The sequence below is a fragment of the Sorghum bicolor genome, chromosome 10, assembly GCF_000003195.3.
Source record: "Sorghum bicolor cultivar BTx623 chromosome 10, Sorghum_bicolor_NCBIv3, whole genome shotgun sequence".
NCBI lineage: Eukaryota > Viridiplantae > Streptophyta > Magnoliopsida > Poales > Poaceae > Sorghum > Sorghum bicolor.
In genome coordinates, this window is record NC_012879.2 from 58874891 (window position 1) to 58899518 (window position 24628).

A 24628-nucleotide genomic window follows, 5' to 3' on the forward strand; every position below is an offset into this window, starting at 1 on the left:
CCTATTGGTCGATAGGAAAAGAGAAGGGATAAATTGTTGGGATCGAGTTCATTGATAGGCTTTGCAAATAGTTGTTTTTTATATACTATTTCTTGCTTGGATTTTAAATTGAACATTATGTCTATTTTTGTTTTTAAAATATTAATTTGTATACTATGAATATGGAGATCGCCTGCTTCAAAATCAGAGGAATTAAAAATAGGGTTAATCGGATCTGTGCTATTATAAATTTTATCGTTTTTGAAGCACACCGTTATTAATCAAGAAATTATGTTATTGCCATTATAATTATAATTCTACATATGTTTGAGATACGCCATTATATACGTCTAGAGACGATTTGGACCCACTGCCGGAGGGTACCGTATATCCATATGGATTAGACTGCCATCTTCCTCTTCCCTCTCGCACTCATTGACACATAGAACCCACGCGTCAGCCTTCTTCTCCATAGCCTCCTTTCCTCTCTCTCTCTCTCTTCTCTATCTCTGGCGTTGAGTAAGCGAGTTCAAGTGTGGGGGGAGGGCAGCCGCGCTGAGCCACCCGCTCCATCACTAGGCAAACACGTGGGTGGGGCAGCCTGGCCGTGCCGCCGCCATACAAGCGAGCGACCGCGTCGAGCAAGCCGTGCCGCCGCCGGACGAGCGCATCACGTCACAAGTTTGCAGAGGACCACGGTTAAGATGGCCAAATTCTCGTCTTTGAAATACGCCATTGTGTACACCTCAAGATGTATGAAAATACGTTAGCCTTAAGACATGTGAAACTGGGCCCTCCTCGCCAACAGCTGCAGAGGACCAAGGTAAGAAGGCCAAATTCCCATATTTCCTATAAAATCATAACATCACAAGTTTCTTTTCATATTTTTTACGTGACAAAAACAAAATCATGCACGTCAATGAGTGCAACACACTTTGGCTACAGTATCACCGCTCAGGTCATAAGGTGTGGTCAGCAGTCAGCACATAGGCCAGGATAGAAAACTTTGCTAATACGTACAAGTTGCGAGTTGACAAGAGTTTGACCTTATTGCTCGTAAACTGTTCAACAGCCAGTACCAAGTCTTCGTTCTGACAAGAGTCATGGATTGCAGAAAAATGTTCAAGAGAAATTGCACATTGCAGAAGGTGGTGAAGTACATATCGCTCAGTACAACTACTACACCCAGGTTCCAAACAGAGGCCTATATTTATTCAGCTCGAATCAGCAATCGGAAATTAAAAAAATGTTTGTAAATGAATATTACAGCATTGTGTCAAAAAAAAGTTGGCTAACAACTGTAGTAACAGCAGTGCATTCACGGAGTATATGGTTCGACAGGAGCAAGAGCAAATATTGAAGTTCCAGCCATTCAAGTTACAACAAAATCTAACAGACTACAGGGTGACCCAAAAATTGGTTTACTTGTACGTAACCTTCCATCTCTGTCTTCATAAGAGAAGGCAACCCGATTCTCCAATGGGAGCACGGAGGAAACTTTACGAACCTACAAGCTTCTGTAGTCAAGGACAGTAACTTCCTCATCAGGGGCATCGAGGTCGTTATAACTGCAACCAAAGTCAGGTATGAGTCACATGCCATTACTAAAAATCTCACTAAAAAGTACAGTGCCATTTTTTAAGTTCGTAACAAAAGAAATAGTTAGCCTTGACAGCAACAAAATAGCGATATGAACATCAGAGCAAACAAACATGAGGAAAAAAGAGATTCTGGAGTTGGGGGTAAACCTTCTCAGACGACGAGGGTCATGGCGGAAATTTGGAGGCATAGCTATAATCGGTGCTGGGCCACCCATCATTGGTCCAAGCATTCCTGTGTTGCCATGTGGTGGGCCATTTGGTTCAAACGGAGGAGGTGGCCCTTGCTCTCTCAGCATATGCATCGCTATCTCTGGAGGTGCAGGAACAAATGGTCCCAAGGGACTGAAAACAATAGTGATCACAGTAGTTAGCACTTAGCAGTCCATAATTGCAATCAAAATATACTGAAATGCATGCCTTTTCACTTACCCAGCACCAGGTACTGGCATCAATATCGGTGGAGGGGGGAACTCAGCAACAAAAGGACCATTAGAGGACCGTCCACGGAAACCATCAAACATCTGATCATCAGGCCCATCACGGCTTGGAGACTGATCACCTCTACCATATCTGCCTCCATCTCTCTCAGATTTATCATGTTCTCTGTTACTGCCACGGTCAAATTTCAGACGATTGTCCATGCTAGGTCTCCGTCTTCCTCTGTCCTGAAAATAAGAAGTTGGATCATGTATTAAGATGTCGGCCCAATTCACACTTCAATAAGCATCAAATTTGGCAGCAGTCTCCTGTATTTGATACATTTTGTTAGCAGCACACCTACTAAACATACAAAATTATAATGATCCTAATTTGAATTCCCTGTGTTTTTAGCAGAAGATCCAAAAAAGGCAGACTGTTGACAGAACTCATTAATTGACTATTCAGCTACTTTATTTTGTGAGTCCCCGGGCTGCTAAAGGCTAAGCCATCCTTTACTCCTCACCCAAGCAAGTAAGCAGTCAGCCATTCATTCACAATCCACAACATGCACACGCATTAGCTACATCCCTAAGGACATAACATTTCGCCCTCAAAAATTGGCAATGTGCACTGGAGCTCTGGTCCAATGGGTCGGTATAACAAAAAGGCACAAACAATACAATGTTCATCACCAAAAGAAAATAAAAGAAAAAAAAAGCTCCTAACGTAAGTTGCATGAAAGCAAAATGGCACATAAAATGATTATATGTGAAGCAGAAAAATAGATTTTCAGAACGTCCCCCAGAGAAGAAGTGTGTCAACAATGACACAAACAACCTACTCTAATTGAAGTTTTGATCATTATGATCAGACACATATGATATGTCAGAATAATGCTATACTTGGTAGATTAGAAATTTTATTACAGCAAGAATGTGGGGTATTTTATTCTTACTGGTGCAGACTGTTGCATCACTGGGGTTCCACCTGGTGCATTAGGATCACTGTTTAAAAAATGAAAGGACTAGATAAGTATCACCTCCTAAACTTCAATGATAATGTTCTCTAGCTGTACATAGAGCATCACATATACATACTTCATGTAGTTTTGGAAATAAAGATCCTCTCGAACTTTTGATGTTGACTCCAATACAAGGTCTGGATGCTTGAGCCTCAAATGCTTGTGAACAAACTCAGGAGCATGAAAAAGTTTTGTACAGCCCTTGGCTCCACAGCCATATTTCCATCCATACTTTTCATCCCTGATTTTCCTGACAAGAGGTTCTAAAACTTCAGCAGCTGCTGCATCAATTTTGTCCTTGGCGGTAAGTATGACCAACGGGTCCTGACCATTCAGTCTTTCCTGCCAGAAAGTATCCAGCTTCTTCTCCCAATCAGCAGCACTGACATCAGATGTGCTAGAAGTCTTACTGTCTACTCTCACATGACGAAGGCCCTTGGCCTCATGCGACTCTGACGTGCCATAGTAATCAACGCCATGAATACGCCATAAATAGGTAAGAATAGTGTCTAGGAGCTCAACGCCTTCCAGGCCTTTGACAGTCGTTAAACCTCTGATTATAATTATAGGCCCCATAGATCCTATGTGCGATTTGTCTACATCTGACTTGTCATGATCACAACTTGACAGTACATTGCCCTCAATGGCCTTCTCAGCGTCAAGCTTACGTACGAGAGCTAGAGTTTGCTCTATGTCAGCTTGGACTCGACGTGATTCAGAACTAACTGGATGAGCCTTGGGGGCACCAGAAAGAGAATCAGTTGCTTTTGAGGAATCTTTGCCATGCTTTCTTCTCTTGTCATTGTCCATATCATCCTCAGAATTTCCATCACTACCACCAGGTTTACTTGCGGCACCCGCAGTTATTCCAGGGCCTCTGTTCAGCAGGATATCAAGATATAAACAGCTCATCCATAAAAAGGCATCATGACATAAGCAATGCGGAAATAAACTCACAGGTCCAGAGTTCCATTCTGCAAATCAAGAAAGAAATCCTTTGCTATAACCTTGCAACGTTCATTCCTCCTGCATAAACCGACAATAAATCGTTAAGATGAGCTGGAAGGATACCATTGAATGGATACGAACATATCATGTCCTAGATATTACAATGCCAAAGTCCACACAGAATGCAACTCCACCTTTCAATAACAGATAATAAGTTAGTTGGGTGGTACTTGTCTTTCAACCTGCAAGTGTAAGCAAACACAAAAGACAAATAAGTGAGTGGACCATATGTAACTCCTGCATACCTAAAGAGCACAATTAGTGTCTGAAATAAAATCTCTTGGAACGTACCAATCTTCATTCTTGTGGAGATCAAAATAAGCACGTTTCTGAGTAGTGATATACTCAGTTCTATATTCTTGGTATCTGGGTAACAAAGCACAAAAGTTGTTCAGAAACACGATGGGGCACATGTATTATATTTCTCAAAGTGTTCTTTTGTTATTGGCTTACCTGCGTTCAGCTTCACTTGGTGAAATATCATCCTCAAGAACTTGCATGAACTGTTTGTACGTCATCAAACCTTCCCTGGAAAGATTCATAACTAATAAGATCACAAAAACATGTTGCCACAAACTCAAATTATGTTCTAATACTTTTGTAATGTTAGAATGGATAGCTCCAGAAACTTAAACAAATAGGAAGATTACAGAAAAATGTGTGCTCATAAATATTCATAAAATGTATGGATAAGAATTTGGTATGCAACTGTAATCTTCAGTAAGAATCATTGATTTGTTTCATTTGGATTAGCTCAGACATCTCATCAAATGAATACCTCCTGGCCTCCCTGAGGGGTAAGCTGTAAGCCTGTCCAAACCCAAGAGTATCATAATAAGAAAGCTTTCATTTGTTTCAGTGTTGTTCACTTGTCAAGTTGGCATGCTTCCACTTGCAATGGAGTTCATATGAGGTCTTCAAACCAGAGTGTTTTTATGAGAACTTTGAGAGAGAATTGTTTAGAGTGATAAGGATCCCAATCAAAATTTACATGATTCTATAGGTCCCTAATTCCAACGGTAGACACTAAGTTTTATTGAACACAGGCACGCAATGGTATTCTGTATCTTATTTATTTACTTATTGTAGTGGAAAAGAATACTCCTTATTTTCCATTTGATGTTAAGAATTTCAAGGAGATGAGTAAAATGGCATCATCCCATTTTGCATATGATTCATTGGTGGATAAAATTAAAGATGAGTGAAATAGGGGGGAAATGGAATTACATAGGTGGCAGGATACAACAAATTTAATCATGGGGAGTAGTGATCTGTGATTTTCCTTTAAGTTAGCTCAAGCATGAACATACAAAACATTAAATAAGAAAGAGCAGAGTAAATCAACTCTCAACAGCATGCAAAATTGTTAGGCAGCCCATTTTTAAGAGAACAACGACCTGCAATGTTCCATGCTATACTAGGCAATAAGAATCATTCATGTCCCTCTTCTAAAGAGGTGTCATCAATTATTAGGAGCTTCATTGCAGTAATACAGGAACCAATATTGTTCAGAAGTATACATTCATGTCCCTCTTCTAAAGAGGTGTCATCAATTATTAGGAGCTTCACTGCAGTAATACAGGAACCAATATTGTTCAGAAGTATACATTTCTGAAGTGTTTTGAATTGTGAACCTAGTAATTGCCAATATAAATGTATGCATAATGAAATATGCTGGGGGAAAAAATGTGAATGGTCTCATATTACATCGTGAAGGCCGTGAAGGAAAAAACACTTGTGAGTTCCAAACGAAACCTCTGCCAATTGGTTGTTAACGGATAGAGAATGTTCTCATCAGATTCTCCATTTGACTGCATCCAAAACATATACGGCTTCTACTTTTGAGTATATAGCTGCATCTCAATATATACATACACTAGTGGTATACTGGAGGAAGCTATTTGTTGTAGTAGTACAAACTGCAAAGGGTGAAGGCTTGCTGGTGGTGGGTAATAAGAGTAGTTAGGTTATAAAGTAGACAGAAACTTTGGCCAGATAAACTATCCACATCCTTTGCTTCCAAACATCAAATATGGGGAATTTTCTGAGAAGATTCTCTATCCGTTAACAATGCATAGAGCATTTGACAGTATGAGGCTTGATTTGAATTCTCCACGAGCAGCGATGAGTTCTGATGACTCTTACACAGTGATAGCAACCAATACCCCACAAGGACAAAATTTAAGTGGCTCATAATGAGGAGTCAAAAAAACAAACAAAAAAATGTCTCTGAGTCATTAGTTACAGCATCAGTACCTTTGGGTGACCCCTGGACCATCATTGGCTGCCCCATACCCTGAATCAGGCCAATCTGGGTACAGAAGTTGCATGTCAAGTGATAGTCATCATAAATCATAAAGCAAATAACAAGAAGTCATTCGTCACAAGTTATTTGTCACAAGCCATGAAAGCTAAAAGCAGCCATTTTATATAGAAGCAGAGAACATATAACTACTTAAGTTGAGAAGGTTCATGTGATCAACATTGTACTGTAAAGTCACACCAAGAAGAAACAAACTAATAACTAGTACACAGAGATCTCCATCTTTTTCAATTTAAAAATTTATATTCACATTTGTTACACTAAATCTTCTATTACCACGATTATTAATATATTCCTACAACTGAACTTTGCATCAGGAGAATAGTCCTCACCTGGAGCACGGTTCAGATATCTGCCATGGTTCCTGTCATCTTCATACCCACCTCTGCCTCCACCTCTCTCATGGTCATAACCTCGCCTGAACAACCCACACGGTAAGCACACAGTACCCACCTGCAAACACTTGCCGCGCAAAGAAACTCCCCCGACGGACGATTGAGCCAGAGCCCCTCACCTCCTATCATCGTACCCGTAACGCGGCGGGCTCCTGCGGCCCCCGCGGCGGTCGTACCCGTCGTCCCTCCGCGACCGCTTGAACGGCGGCGACGGGGACCTCCTGGGCGGCGAGTGGCGTCGGCTGCCCCGGTACGGCGGAGGGCTGGGGCTGCTCCCGCCCCGCCCGCCGCCGCCTCCGCGGTGGTCCCGGTACCTCTGGGGCCGCGACGAGCCGAGCGGAGGCGGCGGCGGCGGCGGCGGGGAGCGGCTTCGCTTCCGGCTCGCCGCCGGGGGCCCGCCGGGCGGAGGCGGGGGTAGCTGCGGCGAGGGGTCCTCCGGGCTGTCCGGGGGAGGCGGCGGCGGTCGGCGCGCGCGCGGCGCGTCGGAGGCGGGGTCAAGCACGTCGGCCATTCGCGCGGTGGGGGCTAGGGTTTGGAGCCGAGTCCAGTCGAGCAGTTGGCCTGGGGACGGAAAGCAGGCGCAGAGGAAGGGTCTAGAAATCTGGCGTTAGGAACGATGGAGATTGACGGATGGACACGTGTACGGTTCTAGATCATTCGCTGTTTTAGGACAGCTTCCCTGTCTTTTGTCCTTGAACGAACCCGTCCCTATTAAAAAAATAAAAAATAAAAAAACAATACCGAGCCCGTCACAAGGAAATTTTGACGTGGAGAGGAGAGGGGATGTAGATAAAAATGTCTCTTATTTTGCAAAGCAGCTTAGTCACCATGTGACTCAGGGCTGTTTGGTCCCCTCGATAATAAAGTTTAATTAGTTAAACTTTAGTCAATTTAGTAACTAAATTTTTAAACACACTGACTAAAAATGAACTAAAATAGTTTAATTCCACTAGTCACTCAAGAGTAGCTAAAATAGTTTGTAGCTAGCTAAAATTCAGAAAAAAAAAACCCAAATAGGCCCTCAGATACAGAATACTAGCACTTTTTGTATATTTGAGTTTCAAAATATAAGATGTTTATCTTTTGTAGATACATAGTAAAATTAGTATATCGAAAAGACAAAACATATTATGATTTGGAATAGAAGAAGTGTAAAGGAGTATTATTGTACTCTTTTGTTCTAAATACATACTCTCTTCATATCTATAAAGAAAGTTGTTTTAGACAAGATTTGAGTCAAACATTGAGAATATAAAATCATGAATATTTTTTAAGTTGTCGAATTTGGAAATGTGAAAACTATATGAATAGTTTTGTCTTCAAAAATACTTTCATAAAAGTATACATATACCACATTTTGATAAATATTTTTATAAAAACAATGATTTAAAGTTAGGCTTCGGAGACCGTGTGGTTATCTTAAATATTTTTATAAAAACAATGATTCAAAGTTAGGCTTCGGAGACCGTGTGGTTATCCTAAATGACTTCTTTATGGGTATAGAGGGAGTATTTATCCTAGTACATCATAGTAACCAAGTGATCCCTATATTTTGGTATGAGAATCTTCGTCACTATGCTATTTTTGTTGGACTTAATTGGACTTGAGCTTGACTCAACATTATGTGGTTCATTAAATCAAAAAAGTTAAAGTACCTAATAAATATTAAGTGCAATAACTTTACCAATCTTTGCAGTCTTCTCGTGTCATAAGATAGAGAAAAAAATGGAAGGGCAGTCACCAGCCTAAGGGGATGTTGAACCGCCCTGTGCCAAGTCCACGAGTCTAGCTGGTCATGTGGTTGCCGGTACATCGCCTTATTCAGTGCCGCCACATTTTGCTGAGAAAGAAGGTGCTCTAGGATGCTGTCTGTGAAATATGTCATGCCGAAGATGAGTATCCTGACCACATAATCAATGGCTGCATACTGGGAAAACTGTTTTGGAAAAAAAATCAATATGAGCCATGTCTTTCAGACTACTTGCACACACTAACCCCACCAGATGGTGTTCCCAAGGAAGAGTTTTTTACGTTCATTGTCCTTTCATGTTCGCAGATGTGGAAGGCAATAAATGCAAGGATTTTCAGGAATGGAACGCACAATTTCACAAGTTTTTGGAGCCTACAAAGCTGCAGCATAACAATGGCGATACAAGTTTTCAAATAGGAAGAAGCACATCATTGATCAAATAGTGCCAAATTATTGAAATGGCTAGACATAGCCTAGTACTAACAAATTATGTTTTCTGTAACAAAACATCACCGAGTGATGATGTAAGCCTAGTCATATGTAAGACCGCTGTAAACTTTCGTTATCTGATGGACCATTTTAGGGCTGACACAAATAAAGAAAAATCGGGTGAGGAACGCCTCCCCCTCCCCCCCCTACGCGTTGACCTTCAAAAAAAAGTCATGATGTGACAAAGCTCTGTCTCATATGACTAGGCTATGACATAAGATTGACCACAATATGTGTATTAATGTCCAAAATCGAAAATAGAAACTCAACATCAGTAGAGATAAGCTGCAATGGGCAAGCATCGTGTAAGACCCACTAAACAATAAAAAGCAACAACTTTAGGCAGCTCTTCCTCTCTCTTGTGCAGCTCTTCCTCTCTCATGTATATGCACGTTGCCAGACTTAGCACCGAAACAGCGCATTCCCGGATGCCAACAAATTTTCTTCACACATCGCTACCCGCGGTATGTAAATCGATGCTCCAATATTCTCTTTCATATTTTCCGCATTGTAGAAAACATATGTTGTCGCCGGTCTAGGTAGCTTGACATCGGTGGTAGTTTGTCATTCCAAGTTGTAACCAGTGTTAAAAAACGATGAAAACTACTTCTACTTGAACTGAGTGATGTGATAAAGGGGCCCAAGATCAAGAGACACAAGAAATGGGATAGAAGCAACGGTCTAAAAACTTGTCATTCATAACAGTAAAAAAAAGTCGAAGTGAGGGGCAACGCGGTAAGAGAAAATGGAGCGAAGTGAGCGTGACATGAACCAAAGAAATTAATGTGCTTCAGTATTATATATATGTGGTTCCACTAAAAAAAGATAAGCATACCTTCCCTAGGATTTGAAAATTTTGATAGAAATCATAATGAACTGAACCTAATTCCTCCAGAATCTATTAGAACTATTCATTTGCACATTAAAATACCTAGGAAAACATAACCATGCAGCACATCGAATCAAAATTCTCAAAAACCAATTTTTTTTTCAAAATTCCCTGTCACATTGAATCTTGCGGCACATGCATGAAGCACTAAATATAGACGAAAATAAAAACTAATTGGACAGTCTACTTGTAAATCGCGAAATGAATCTTTTAAACCTAGTTACTCTATGATTGGACAATGTTTATCAAATAAAAACGAAAATGCTACGGTCCCAAATACCAAAAAGTTTTCGAAACTAAACAAGGCCTAACAAAACACCCCCAAACAGTCATAGCCTTGCATCTTTGAAGTGCCACAAAGTTGCCTTTGGTAAGGATATAGGTTATCTTCAAAACGTTTGAGATATGGATTCTCTCAACATATTTCATATGATGAATCAGAGTCGTTTCATGAGATTGTTTAGCTAATAAGCTAGATATAATTTTTTGATAATAATAATAGTAAGATATATTTTTTAAAAAAACCATATAAATAAAATATGTTTTAAAAACATTTTTTTAACCAAGAACAACTTAAAACTTAAATACAACTCATTTTAACTTATCGCAATAAAAAAATATTATACAACTAGAATATACAATTGTTATGTTAGTTTGTAAGTATGGCAAAGAAACGGAGACGATTTGTATGCTAAGCCAACCTTTTGCCGATTCGATGACACGGTACAAAAATGAGAATCATCCCAGACCGATTATAGCTGACAAAAACGAGACTCATCCAAGGCCGATTATAGTTGAAAGGTTTCGGTGGCTTAGCTGTTTGGCACGGAATCTTTGGTTTCAAGGCCAGAATCCAAAACGTTTCGGTGTGGCGAAAGATCCATAGGTACTGAGATATTGATAGGCGTTGCTGCACGGTTAAAACATCTGAGATCTATGTATAACTACATGCACGTACGGAACGAACTTCATCGGTTCTTAACGGTCACAACTCAAGACAAGAAACAAATTCGCTATAGCCGCAACGGCAGCAAACATGATTACACGGGATAAAACACTGTCGCAGCTCTTAAAACCTACAGAACGCAAGATAAATAAAAGGATTCCATATCTAAGCAGACTCCAACTCAAAGTTATAGTACAACAACTGACCGCCTACCGCAGAGATCACTCCGGGATGATGCTCGTGCCTTTGCCCCATCGCTGGATTAAACACCACTACTTGATGACTCGTGGCCATTGGTCATGGCAGCTGCAGCATTCTCTAGCTCAGAGCCAGGCGCAGACATGACATTTCCATTCTGCTGAAAAAAGTAGACAGCAATTAAGTTTCAACCAGTTAATTATTCAGAATACAAAGGCATACAGTTTATCGAAATAAACAAGGAAGACAGGAGAAAGTAATGGAAGCTGTGAAAGAGAAATTGGAAGAGGTTGATAAGATAATCCATCTTATACCGTCCCTAAAATACTATGATTTTCTCGAACCAAGAAAATTCCTTATTTGACATCCAAAAAATTTGTTTTCCACAATTTAGCATTCAAACTTCAAATCTTAGCTGGCACCGTTTGAAATTTTTGTCCCCAAACTGACACTACTGTGAGTTGAGGCACTTAACGGTGTTAGGTTGCACTGTGAGAGGACATTTTTGCGCTTCTAAGTGTTCCAGCTTTTTTTTTGGCAAATAGTTTTCTGAGCAATTGAACAGCGTGCATGACTGTTCAAGTGCTCAGGAAAAAAAAATCGAAAAAAAAGGAATACTTGGAGGGGCAAAAATTGTCCTCTCACAATGCAACTTAATACCGTTGAGTGCCTCTGCTCACAGTAGTGTCAGTTTGGGAACCAAAATTTCAAAGGGTGCCAGATAAGGAAGATTTAATGTTTGGGTGCTAAATTAGAACAGCAAGTTTTTTGGGTGTCAAATAAGGAATTTTCTCGAACCCTATCACTTTGTGCTAGTCTCAAGTGCAAGCAAAGATATAACAATTCACCAGAAGTAATGGAAAGAGATTAACAATAACTCTTGTTTAGTGGAGGAATAAAAATATTTTTTCAGTTTAAGTTTTAAGTCTAAGAGAGAAAAGGATAGATGGAAAAGGCATGCAACTACTGTACTTGACAATGTTAAAAAGATCTCAGATCCATTTGTTAGAATTGGATACCAAAACTAGGACAGAGATCATGTAAGGTGCATTGCTAGACAAATAATTAGATAAGGAATCAACTAATCTGAGCCAAAGATTTTTCACTTACAACTTATAGGATAAGTCTAAAGCAAACAGGATCCCCATGAAGCTTTAGGTAGAAACATATGCAAAGAACAGAGAAAAGAAAAACTTACACCACCATCTAGAAGTGGAGCTGATTGCATAACTTGAAGTGGTACAGGAGATTTTGATAGGTCCCTCAGGAGACCCTATAAAGACGTGAATAGACGATCAACCCTAGATTTACTTGCGGTTACATAATACTTCGTCAAAATTTACGTGAACAGACTAATAAAACAAACATAAGTTCCTTAGTCTTAAAGGAGTAGATGGGATAAAAACAATAAGGTTCCACATTGCAAGGTATTTTCTCTAATGCAATCATAATGAAAAACAGAAAAGATAAAACAGAAGCAGACAGAAGAAAGAGTGCAGCTCCACCAGAAGAGTGCATGAGTACAGATTACAGACTACAGTGGTACAATATAAACAAAGATAGATGTGTAGTGTTCTGTAAATTACAGGGTCAGCTAAATTCTGTGTATCGTGATTGTCATGTAAGCACCCAAGGCAAAGGACGAAGCAAGTTTTTTTTTTTGTGTGTGTGGAAGAAATCTAATACTAAGACAGTGGTTACATGTTATGTTGGGTCCATTTTATAGTTTACGAAAACAGCAACTGCCTTCCCAAGCATGTTGGGGCAATCTAAAAGGGAGGCCAATAGCCTGGGTCAAGGTTCTGGCACATGAATTTCTTATTCACACGTGCCTCTTGGTCCATTACATATTCTAAGATATAACTAAATAAGTTTAAAGTTTCAATGAGTACTAAAATCTAGAGTCATAATTGTACTACTAAGTGCTAAGCAATCGCAAATACCTTATTTGCCCACATGAGGCCGCAGGCATTGCATAGTGTTCTTGGTCCATCAGGTCCACGACGCATCATTGGCGTAGCTGTTGCATTAGTACCACAATGATGACATCTGAAAGAATTGGACGTCGGAACAATTCAGAAATGATATTTTTATTACTTCCAAAACATTTAAAAGGAACTCCAACACATGCAACATGAAAACGTAATATCAACAAAACAAGAACCTTTCGAAAGAAGCATGTGTCAATGCATGCTAGGTGCCAACAAATGTTTCTTTCTTTTAGCAAACTTGTTTGTAATGTTGCACAACAGTTTGAAGTTTGACTAACCAAATCATGCCTAAACCAGAATGAAGCTAATCTTAAACCATCCATAGTCTGTGCGGTAGAGGCCCATCTAACCACCAGAACCAGCAAACCTGGAGAATCATGACTGTTGTGCATGGTAATCTAGGAAGCAAAACAAAAAAGATTTGAACAGCTACTAACACCACAATATTTGATTGCTAAGATTTTAGAGGCATATCATGTGACTAACAAATGAACATTCTATGTGCTGCTAGATGAGAAGTATAGAGGTACTATCATACTATGGCGTCAACCAGCAAGATGTATAGTCACAGCAGAGTTTATGAATTTTTTATATTATATCTCAGATCTGTACGTCTTTCCGGTAATTGTTCCAGAGAACAAACAAAGATCTAAAGTTCATGGCATCTACAATGAAATAATAAGAAAATCTGCAATAGCATCTTTTAAGCATCTCAAAACATTGCTGCCTAAGTCAAACACCTTGAAACCACAAGCAAACTGGAAACACTTCTGTAACTTACTCGGCAGCAGATGGAGGTCGGCCTTCAACTAACGCCCAATTCGGGGAGCCATCTACAGCTGCCATTTCTGATGCTGCTATTTCATCAGGCTTTGGTTTTGAAGATGTAAACTGACCTCTATTCCGCTGCATCCTGCAAATATAATAACCTTCTATGAAGAGGACTGTATAGCAGGATTCAATTGCAATTTGCAACATCCAACATAACACATAACCTTAAATATATAGACCAAGAAACACCACAGCAATATCCACAACCATTGAAAGAGCATAAATGGACAAACCTGCTACGCAACCAAAAACTACTTGACAGACTGATTAAGAAATGATGAAAACTAGTTAATCAGCTGTATGATATACATGATAACTGGTGAAACTAAAACATACAACCACTCATGATTCGACCTAATGACTACCAAACAATATGCACTACTAAAAAATAATACATAAAAAACAGAACTGACAAAAAACCGATGTATTCCAATCAGAATAACTTGGAAAATGCCATGGAGTTAGGACGTGCATCTTCCCACTAGGGACTACTTACAGTTGAACAAATGTGCACAAGAGATGTACTCGGTTTCAAGGGGAATAGGATGTCATACAAAAGGACAAATCCTTTGTTTCCCTCACAATCATGTTTATCGAGTACCGACAAAACAAAATTAATGGCACTTCAGATAGTACTCATAGAGTACCCAGCCAAAGTTAAACAGCGATCACCAACCTAAGCGCAACTTCCTTCCGAACAGTGTACCGGATCTTCTTATCAAAGTTCCGCTCCTTCCGTTTTTCCCTAAATCTCATTAGTGACGCCACCCGATGTGGAAAATTCAACCTCTGCAAGGAGAAGAGCAAATACATGCATGTGAACCATCCATTCCAGCGGACATAACTCATAGGCATTATACATAAGATTCAACATCACTTTATCCTAACCTTACTATAAGGTGCAGAGGATGACGCTCCGCCCAGGCTGCTCAGCTCCCTCCCTCCAAGCAGCAAAAGCACGGCTTGGACCTACAGACAAAACCAACAACTCTCATCAGTCCAGCGAATTGCATTGACTACAGGCAGAGAGAAAACAAGTTCACATCTATATAAAGCAACCAGGAGAGGTACCTTATCAGGGGAGACGGAGTCGAACACATAGACCTCGCCCTGGAACGACAGGGTGAGCTGGTTGGTCGCCATGGGTGGCACGGTCCCAGGCACCATCGCCGAGTGCGGGTCCATCTGCGCGCCGGCGGCCGCAGCCGCCGCGGCAGCAGCATCCGCGTCCATGGGAACGTGCTCCCCACCGATGCCACCGTGCTGGCCTTCCTGCTCGTCCTCCTCCTCCTCCATCTCGTCTTCCTCCTCGTCCTCCTCTTCTTCCTCCCCAACCTCCTGCTCGTGCACCTGTGGTTCCACGGCGAAGCGGTTCAACGCCTCCGCCTCGGCGGCGGCCGCCACGAGGTGCTCCACCGACGGGCCAACGGCGGCGGGAGGCGGGGCGGCCATCCCGTCCGCCGGCTGCGGGTGCCGCTCGGGCCCCCGGCGCGGCTGGTACGGCTTGCTTCCGTCGTGGTGGGACATGGATGGGGGCGGTGAGGGATCGGATCGGATCGGACGATGGGGATGGGGGTGGAGGGTAACCCTAGCCCCTAGGATTGCGATCTGTTTTCGGTTTGGAGGGTGGAAATGGCTCCGCGGCCGAGAAAGACGATGTTGGAGGCGGCCGTGTGGGTCCGGGTTTTGTGGACAGATCGCAGCCGTCGGATCCACTAATTTTGCTGTACAGCGTCCCAATCCCTAGCAATAAATTAATTTTTGCACCCTCTTATATAAGACCAAGTAAAAGATAAAATACGTGTTTTTTCCTTATTTGCTAAGTGTTTTTTTTTTGCCAAGAGAGTTGCTATTTCTAATTTTGAGTCAGATTTATACTTTTTGAGGTATAAAATGTGCACCTACAGATATTCTATTTGAAATTCTAAAATACCTAGTCTTGTATTCCGTCAATTCCGCTAGCTAGAAAAAGCGAGCGGCGCCCGCTCGCCATCACGCTGTGTGCCGATATGTCCAGCAATAAGCCAATGAGCGTGCAGGCCTCAGGGTCATGCATGTGTGCGTGCGGTGGAGGAAGGTGGGGTCTGTGATGACGTGGCAGGTTATACAAAATAGAGAAGGGAAAATTATAAAGACTGTTGCATTGCACTACTTTTTTGAAGATTATTTTATTTTAGACAATGGCTAAATCATTAATTTTAGAATATAATTTTAGACAATCTCTTGGAGTTGCTCTAATTACTATGTATTCTGTTAGTTTTACTATGATCAGGTTTGGACTGACAATTATATATCATTATTATGCCATTTATGTGACGCAAAATCTAAGTACTATGCATTTATATTATACAAATGACAAGTCTAAACATCATTTTGTTTCAAAAGTAACAAATATACCTTGTAATTTTAAACTGGGGGTACAGCTATTGAAAAAAAAAAACAGCTCTTTATTTGACAGAAAATGGAAAGAACGCTAGACAGCTTGCAGTCAGAGAATAACCTTGCAGTCAGAGAATAACCTGATGTAATAATGGTTGGTAGACAAGGGAACAAATTGTCAGTTTCACAAGAACTTCTAAAATAATGCTCAGCAACCCTAATTAGGGAATTGACATATCAGTATTGTCATGTTGTCTGTTTTCGGATCTTAGCATACCCATATTGCCAAGAATAATTCAGCGAACCTACAAAACTGGACTGTACTTGTTTATAAATATTGAACATGGAACAGATGATACAGGCTGGAAGCTATCTTAGGTCTCTGGCCTTGACAGGTAAACATTGTGTTCTGAATCATCTGTTGTGAACAATTTATATTATATCATATAGTAACCCGAAAACATTGCTCCCAAGACAGGAGACCGATTGCCAGCTCCACAAGAACGTACAAAACAGTTCAGTGACCGGAACCAGGGTTAGCATATCAACATTGAACCAAATGTGAAATCTAAATTGGTCCATGGCAGATCATACTTCAATAATCAATCGACCTACAAAATGGAGGACTCTCGGCGACAAACATTATACACATGACATATACAGGAAGTAGTCTTAGGTTCCTGGTCTTCAGAAGTATACACTGTGATCAGAATCATCTGTGCTGTGTCTCCAGAGAACCTGTTCATCAATTTTGGAAAGCTTTTCATCATCTAGCAGCTTCCAAGTCTGGATTGATTCAACTTCCATCCACGATCTCTGCCCTTTCTTGAGCTCGCTGTAAATTATCCGAGCTCTCCTTGGCCAATGGGGTCTTCCATAGGCATGATAACCAAAGCCACCACCATAACAGAACCAAATCCCATTGAGGTTGCCACAAAAATCATTCAGATGGTCGTGACCAAGAAAGACAGCTTTTACATCTCCCATGGAGACAAGGGTCCCAAGGACACCAGAATTTACAGATGAGCATGCGACTCCCTCCTGATACTGACCCTTGAAGCCTGAGTACCAGAGTCCTCGGACCTCTGGGATTGGGATGTGGAAGAAGGCTAATGCAGGGGCATGTGTTTTTTTCTGTCAAACATAGATAAATTTCAGGTACTACACATAAGCACAAAACTACACGCCTTTGCCATTATTAAAAAAAAATAATCTTACATAACCTGTAATTTGTATCCAAACTGCCCACCTATGTCATTATGAAAATTAATCTAAAGTAACCCATAAATTTGCATTCAAGTTATCCACCTATGCCATTATTAAAAATAACCCAGAGTAACCCTTAAATCTATATCTAAATCATCTACATAACATTATTTGAAAAGAAAGTATTCCAAAGCACTCCTATATATGATTCTGAAATTGCCCACTTATGTCATTTTAACATAGAACATAGAACCTAAACCAAATCATATATGCATTATGTGTGTCATCACGACTACCAAGTATACATGTACAGATTTCCACAATGAACACATAGCACAAGGTAAGGTTTCAACTAAACACATGGAGGTGAGATGCAAAGAGGAAAAACTTGTGGATTGAAGAGCATATAGAGTAATTAGTAACTAAGGTTTACTACAATCGTATAAAGATTACAGACTATATATTCAAGGATTGTGTAATAAACAACTTCAGATGTTGTGATTTGGTTATCAATAATAGTCAGAAGTACCTGAAGTTCCAGTGAAGTAGCACGAAGCCAGGTGAGTTGAGATTCTTTGATCCATCCATATGTTTTAACTCCATTCACCACTTCACGATCACCGCTATCCAGGAAGTAAAGGTTAAGCAGGCTAGTATTGACCAACTCGGATCCAAATGACCCATGGATGCCAATGTGATAATTCCCAAACCCATGTACCAAAAAACCAGGTGGGTTTACTTGAGATACCGAGTAATCCATCAGAGACATGAAGGTCATCAGCTCCTCCCGCGTCATTGTTGACTCTTGGTCATGATTACCTAAAATGGCAGCCCATGGCACCTTGTATTCGATAGCAGGGCTGATTGCTCTGAGTAGTGATTCCGCTGCATCAGTTGCACTGCCCCCAAATATGTTGTCTCCTGATCCAATTAAACCAACGTGAGCATTAAAAGTAAACTGTAATGTTCCCTTTTGCTTATAAAGGAAGAAATGGGTAACAACTGTGTAGTATAGGAACTCAAAAGGGTAAGTCGTTCACTGCATTACAAAATAAGATGTTGCCAGATTTTACTAACAAACTTGGATGATAGAGTTTTACTAACAAACATGCTTAGGATGCACTATATATGGAGGAGTTTATTGCTAGTGACTATAGTCTAAAACTTCCCTACCTGGACAGATAATGGCAATAGCTGTTAGTTTTGAAAAGTCTTAAGCATGTGTCCACATTGATTTGTAAATGGATCTCCACCGCGTCACACAAAAGCAAGCAACAAACTGCTAGCTGAAAACTGGCAAACTGTATGCAAACATGCAATAAATAAGACTGCAACAGGAGTCAAGAGAGCACTGCATAAGATGAAACCATTGACAAACCCAGCTAACAAATTCCACTATACGGAGCATTCCCTTACTTAAATACCACTTAATCGTCCAGCTTTACAGGTAAAATTAACTATCTAAAAACAGTGGCAAGTATCTCAAAGCCACTATGCTCAGCAGGAGGTTTGCAGTTTGCACACAGCACATTACGAGCAAGGGACAGTTTCTCGCCTTGCCCGGCAAGGATACTAGTTTGGTAACGCAAAGAATTTTGCTTTGCCCAGGAGAACCAAATTTGGCACTCGTGCGCCGGCAAGGTTGGGCTGCCAGCGCTGGCGTCTCGCAGCCGAGCGCAAGGCTGCCGAAATCAAGCCCGGCGACGGCCAAATCGGGCTCCCCTGCTGGCCTGCTCACAGTCGAGCTCAGCGCGAGGCCAGCGACAGCCAAATCGAGTTTCCCCGGCCACGATACGCTCGGCGACGGTCGAGCTGCTGCAGCTCTATGTAGAAAGAGAGGAGAGAAGCGCACCTGTGAAGGCGATGAGGTCGGGCTTCTCGGCCTCGATGACCCGGCGCAGGAACCGCGTGGTGTTGAGGTCCGAACACAACGCGCCGCCGCCGTCGGGGCCCACGTCCCGGCAGCGCGTGGCGGCGCCGTTGCCGAAGTGCATGTCCGCCACCTAGCAGCAGCAGCGACAGAGAGCGAGATCAGCACTCATAAAGTCATAAGCTTCCGAGACGAACGCGCGGGGAGCGGACAGGAGGGCTGGGACGCTGGGCGAGCGAGCGAGCGGCACGCACCTGGAGGATCTTGAAGGCGCCGTCATGGCGGAAGCGGAGGGGGAGGGGCGCGGCCGCCTTGACGCGGGGCACCGCGGCGTCGGAGTCCGGGTCCAGCACGGCGGCGAGGCGGAGCAGCAGCAGCGCGAGGAGGCAGGGGAGCAGCAGGGAGACGAGAGCTGCCAGGTGGGACAAGGCCATCATCGGGCTCGGTCTCTCTCGGTCTCGCCGCCGGAGCGCAGCCGCAGCGCACCGGGGTTCTGAAGAGTCAAACGTACCAGCTCCAGCTCAGCTGCCTCCATGACGCTGCTCGCTACCGAACCGAACCCACCAGTATTACCCTTACCTAGGCCTTGTTTAGTTCACCCCAAAAAGCAAAAAGTTTTCAAGATTCCCCGTCACATCGAATCTTACGGCAAATGCATGAAGCATTAAATATAGACGAAAGCAAAAACTAATTACACAGTTTAACTGGAAATCACGAGACGAATCTTTTGATCTTAGTTAGTCCATAATTGAATAATATTTGTCACAAACAAACGAAAGTGCTACAGTACCGAAATCCGAAATCTTTTCGGAACTAAACAAGGCCTAGGGCTTTAGTTCACCCAAAAAGTAAAAAGTTTTGAAGATTCTCCGTTACATCGAATCTTGCGACACATGCATGAAACATTAAATATAGAATGAAAATAAAAACTAATTGCACAGTTTAGCTGTAAATCGTGAGACGAATCTTTTGATCCTAGTTAGTCCATAATTGAATAATATTTGTCACAAACAAACGAAAGTGCTACAGTACCGAAATCCGAAATCTTTTCGGAACTAAACAAGGCCCTAACCTGGCTATCCAAACCAACGCGTGCTACGGTTCGTGTTCGTTGCCGTTGCGACGCAGGTGCAGCTCACCCCGTTTGTCCGTTCGGGCTCAGGCTTCGTCAGGCTTGGATTGGTTTCTTCAGAGATCAGAGCACACAGCACAGCCAGCATGACAGCATCTCTCTCGTCCCCTGACGCAGCTTCAATGGCGCAACGGCTGCCATTGCCAGCCAGCCGCGCGTGCGACCAGGACATTGCCGTGAGCTCCCTGCTGTTTGCAAGTTGCAACGTCGAATCGGTGACATTTTGCTGCCACTTCATGTTAACAAAATATAGCGTCGTACTGTAAATGGGACTAGGCAGTGCCGCCGGCCAGCCAGCCATGGTGATGTCCTTGATGGTTGCTCTTGCATACAGCAGAGGCAACAACGACTAGGAAACAGATCCGTCCACACACACACACATAGAAAGCACTTTCGTCCACCAGCTGCTTTAAAAAATACCAACTTTTTTCCCGATTAAAATAGGTTCATGTCACAGTCCATATATCCGCGACTGTAACATGGCCGCAACGTTTACTGCTAAGTGGAATTCCAAGTCAGAAAAAATGCAAAAAAGAAGTCCATCCGTTGTAGTTGTAGGGATTGAGACATGGTTCTACCTCTTCTGTAGGTAACCAGCGACATAAAAAATGGTCTACCGTCAATCTAATGTTTACTACTAGTACTATGTTGCCTTGCCTTGTGACTTTGTGAGTCACAGATTGATGACCGGGGTCTAAAATAAGGCGCCGATGATCACGGGTTGGCGACCTCATGCTACCAGGTCTTGGCCGTCCACGTAAACAAAGGCATCATGGTTGAATTTTGTGGCCATGCATACGGTGCCTTGAGATTTGTCTAGCTAGACTCCATTTGAGTGCTGGTCCGCCGGTCGCACTCAAATACAACATACGTACTCCCTCATTACTTAAAAAAAATATAGTTGTTTTGTAAAAGACTCTGTCAAATATTGCGAATATAAACTATTAATAACTTTTAAGTTGTTTGGTTTAAAAACGTAAAAATTATATGAATAAATTTGTCTTAAAAAATATTTATATAAAACTATCCGTATATCACTTTTTAATAAATATTTTTTTTAAAAAAAAAAGATATTAAAATTATACTTTAGAACCGTGTCACTATCCATTTGTTTTTTAGTAGAGGAAGTATAGTGGACAGATCCAGTTTCTAAAAAAAACTTATCTTTTTTCAGTTGCTAGTGTTTTCACGCTTTTTTATTTAAGAAAAGACCGAGAAACGTTTATTTATGGATTATTTATCAGTTGCACATTGGGGCAGGCAAAATCACCTGAGATCTCAACTACCGTGGTGGCCATGGGAGATGATCACCGTACCAGAGGTCGATCACCATCACGGTGACCAAGCGTACGTCCCTTGGGCGTACGGCAGTCGGCACCGGCAGGCAGCATGAAACCAGGAGAGACCAGCAGGGGTCAAAAGCCCTTGCAAGCATGCCAGAGCAGAATGCCATCAGGCCACACGTACACCTGGAGGGTGTACGTGTCGTCGGAGACTCGGACGTCGTCTATATAGTACAGTATCTTTCTTCCTTCATTTCCCAGCCGAATTCTTGGAGACGGCCGGCCACAGCCAGTCAGCCACAGCCACAGCCCACAGTGGGTCTGAGCCGGTATGGACTTCACCAGGGAAGTCGTCGTCCCGGCGGCGCTGTCCGAGATCCTCGGCCGGATCTTCGCCTTCCTCTTCGACAGCATCCCCCGGCCCCCCTCGCCGGGCGCAAGGGAGCTGCACCGGCAGCGGCTGGAGCGGCTGCTGGGCAACATCGGCAGCATGGTCGAGGAGGCCGAGGGCCGCCACATCACCAACCAGCAGCTGCTCTCCCACCTCCAGGCGCTCACCGCGGGGATGTACCGCGGCCGCTTCGCGCTCGAGGTGACCGACCTCGACGACGCCACCCGGAACGCCGTCGACGACGACGACGACGCTACGACTGATCCCGCCGCCAGTAACGCGGGCAAGAGGTCGTTCGCGCTCTGCCCGTCGTTCGACAGGGCGAAGCGTTCTCGTGTGACGAGCCTGATCTTGGGCGGCAACAACAACGGCGGCGGTGGCACCGAGAGGCTGGCCGCCGCCGTCGAGGAGCTGGAAGCCCTGACGCGCGACTACATGCGCGAGTTCATCCTGCTGGTGCAAGGGTACCCGCGGAAGGTGCACCGGCCGGTGCGCACCACGCTGTACATGGACCGGTGCGTGTTCGGCCGGCACGTGGAGAAGGAGCGCGTGGTGGACTTCCTGCTGCAGCGCGCGCCCAGCCCCAGCGGGCGGGCGCCGTACCTGAGCGTGCTCGCCGTGGTGGGCGCCAAGAAGGTGGGCAAGACGACGCTGGTGAAGCACGCGTGCGACGACGAGCGGGTGCGCGGCCACTTCGCGCGCATCGAGTGGTTCGAGACGCCCGACGTGGTGCGCGCGGGCGGCCACCCCGGGCAGTACATGTGGGAGAGCGGCGGGCCGGAGTACCTCGCCGGCGTGCGCCGCATCCTCGCCGAGCCGCGGTTCGCGGCGTCGCCGTCGCCGTCGCTGCTCGTGTTCGAGGACGCGTGGCCCATGGACGAGTCGGCGTGGGCCGCGCTGGCGTCGTCCCCGACCCTGGCCCCGCTCGGCGACGGGAGCAAGCTCCTGCTCACGTGCCGCGACGCCGACCTCGCCCGGCTCGGCACGGCGGACCCCGTGGTGCTGCGCACGCTGCAGCAGGAGGAGTACTGGTACTACTTCAAGGCGTTCGCGTTCGGCGGCGCCGACCCGCGGGACCACCCGCGGGTGGCGGCGGTGGCGCGGGAGATCTCGGAGCACCTGGAGCGCACGTTCCTGGACGCGCGGGTGCTCGGCACGCTGCTCAGGGCCAACTTCGACGCCCGGTTCTGGCGGAAGGTGCTCGCCGCCATCGTCAGCTGCGAGCGCCGCCCCTTGCACGTCGGCGTGCTGCTCGAGCTCCTGCCCGTGCGCGGCAGGCTGCAGTCGTACGGCTACTGCCGGAGCCCGCCCAAGTTCACCGTGCAGGACGTGCTCAGCAGCGCGCGACCGAGTGGCTCAGGCTCGGGCTCGGAGGAAGGCTTCACCGTCCATCTCTGCAGGGAGACGCTGTACATGGATCACTGGTACAGCATCACCTTCAAGAACGATGATCGGGCGGCGCCGCCGCCGCCGCCCGTAGTGACGACCTAGTTTGACTATTGGGTGCGACGAGTTTGTACTAGCTAGCTTTTTCTCGTATTTTTGTGTGTGTCGGACACGGCGGTGGTTGTGTTTTGCGTTACATGCTTCTTAAACTTTTAAGTTGCCTTCATATTTTGACATTTGACTGTATCAAATTTGAGTTTAGGCAGCACTCACTACTGTCCAAAAATCAAGAAATCACTCTACAATTTTACTCCACATCTTCTCGCATCCACACCAGCTAAAAAGAAAAAAAGCAACATCTCAGTTGCAAAAGTACTCCCTCCGTATAGAATTTAAAAGTCATTTTAGACAAGGTTTTGATCAAACACTGGAAATGTATTAAGTTTGCAGATGTAGAAAATTATGAATACATTTGAAGAACACATCATGCAAAACTTGCCAGGAACAAATTTATTGTCAGACAATAATCCATCTGTGTGACAGCCTCAAGACCAGTTAACTAGCCAAATCTAGGGCATAAATATATTTCATAAAACATCAACACCAGTAATTGCTAGTAACCTGAAAACTTCGATGAATTGATCACGACGTTAAGACAAGGAATCAAGATGAGATGTGGAGGCATGACGACAGTCAAAAGCAACCACACAACAAGATATCACGTGAATATATATATATATATGACAAAGGAAGAAAGTACTCAGTCTCGGCAGCTCTCCGACGCGGAGCGGGAAACTGCACGGTGAGCTCATCAAGCAAGCCGTTCTCGGCTTGGCGTCGTTGTGCCGAACCATGGCGCGGCAACGTGCAAGAACAAGGCAGCTCAGGGAGGGGGACGCCTGCACCCGCTACTTCCACCTCCAAGCTTGCCAGCGCCGTCGCAAGAATTACCTCTCTTCGCCATCAACCATAATGGCCAGACGTTCACGGAACAAGAGGCAAGGCAAACATTGTCTATTCCTACTATAACGACATTAGGCAATGCTTTCCCTGTGCCCGCCACACTGATCTGACCCAGCTAGGCCTACCTCGGCTCAACCTTGAGGACTAGGCTGCTCCCTTCTCCGCATTGAGGTGTTG

At 43.9% G+C, this 24628-nt stretch overlaps 4 protein-coding genes across 5 annotated transcripts; 1 reads left to right on the forward strand and 3 right to left on the reverse strand.

Annotated features, from left to right (window-relative positions):
• On the reverse strand, window positions 1099-7315 carry LOC8065556 (serrate RNA effector molecule). The gene is made up of 12 exons (XM_021449094.1): window positions 6867-7315; window positions 6685-6770; window positions 6286-6340; window positions 4483-4557; window positions 4321-4395; window positions 4164-4211; window positions 3979-4047; window positions 3098-3898; window positions 2956-3004; window positions 2010-2245; window positions 1728-1922; window positions 1099-1570 (listed from the first exon to the last, which is right to left on the reverse strand). Exons 1-12 carry the CDS (start codon window positions 7256-7258, stop codon window positions 1369-1371), a joined length of 2283 nt encoding a protein of 760 aa, XP_021304769.1. The 5' UTR covers window positions 7259-7315; the 3' UTR covers window positions 1099-1368.
• On the reverse strand, window positions 10794-15479 carry LOC110430900 (GATA transcription factor 20-like). Of its 2 annotated transcripts, none has more exons than XM_021449093.1 (7): window positions 14913-15479; window positions 14730-14810; window positions 14518-14630; window positions 13792-13923; window positions 12963-13068; window positions 12218-12292; window positions 10794-11176 (listed from the first exon to the last, which is right to left on the reverse strand). In XM_021449093.1, exons 1-7 carry the CDS (start codon window positions 15366-15368, stop codon window positions 11084-11086), a joined length of 1056 nt encoding a protein of 351 aa, XP_021304768.1. In that variant the 5' UTR covers window positions 15369-15479; the 3' UTR covers window positions 10794-11083. The 2 variants fall into 2 exon arrangements, with proteins under 2 accessions (XP_021304768.1, XP_021304766.1); XM_021449091.1 differs by having other exon boundaries at window positions 10794-11179.
• LOC8065557 (probable inactive purple acid phosphatase 28) lies at window positions 16623-19842 on the reverse strand. The gene is made up of 4 exons (XM_002438901.2): window positions 19551-19842; window positions 19279-19429; window positions 17956-18347; window positions 16623-17354 (listed from the first exon to the last, which is right to left on the reverse strand). Exons 1-4 carry the CDS (start codon window positions 19731-19733, stop codon window positions 16908-16910), a joined length of 1173 nt encoding a protein of 390 aa, XP_002438946.1. The 5' UTR covers window positions 19734-19842; the 3' UTR covers window positions 16623-16907.
• Window positions 21983-23739, forward strand: LOC8065558 (disease resistance protein RGA2). The gene has a single exon (XM_002437482.2). It carries the CDS (start codon window positions 22043-22045, stop codon window positions 23591-23593), a length of 1551 nt encoding a protein of 516 aa, XP_002437527.1. The 5' UTR covers window positions 21983-22042; the 3' UTR covers window positions 23594-23739.

Excerpts from the sequence above, each read along its gene's own strand:
- LOC8065557 (XM_002438901.2), bottom strand. The coding sequence starts at position 19,733 with ATGATGGCCTTGTCCCACCTGGCAGCTCTCGTCTCCCTGCTGCTCCCC. Across the intron at positions 19,430-19,550 it reads GCGCCTTCAAGATCCTCCAG|GTGGCGGACATGCACTTCGG; the intron begins GTGCGTGCCGCT and ends TGCTGCTGCTAG. Across the intron at positions 17,355-17,955 it reads CTACTTCACTGGAACTTCAG|AAAAAAACACATGCCCCTGC; the intron begins GTACTTCTGACT and ends TATGTTTGACAG.
- LOC8065558 (XM_002437482.2), top strand. The coding sequence starts at position 22,043 with ATGGACTTCACCAGGGAAGTCGTCGTCCCGGCGGCGCTGTCCGAGATC.
- LOC8065556 (XM_021449094.1), bottom strand. The coding sequence starts at position 7,258 with ATGGCCGACGTGCTTGACCCCGCCTCCGACGCGCCGCGCGCGCGCCGA. Across the intron at positions 4,048-4,163 it reads TTATTATCTGTTATTGAAAG|GAGGAATGAACGTTGCAAGG; the intron begins GTGGAGTTGCAT and ends CGGTTTATGCAG. Across the intron at positions 1,923-2,009 it reads ATGCCAGTACCTGGTGCTGG|TCCCTTGGGACCATTTGTTC; the intron begins GTAAGTGAAAAG and ends TATTGTTTTCAG.
- LOC110430900 (XM_021449091.1), bottom strand. The coding sequence starts at position 15,368 with ATGTCCCACCACGACGGAAGCAAGCCGTACCAGCCGCGCCGGGGGCCC. Across the intron at positions 14,631-14,729 it reads CCTCTGCACCTTATAGTAAG|AGGTTGAATTTTCCACATCG; the intron begins GTTAGGATAAAG and ends TTCTCCTTGCAG. Across the intron at positions 11,180-12,217 it reads CTCCACTTCTAGATGGTGGT|CAGAATGGAAATGTCATGTC; the intron begins GTAAGTTTTTCT and ends TACTTTTTTCAG.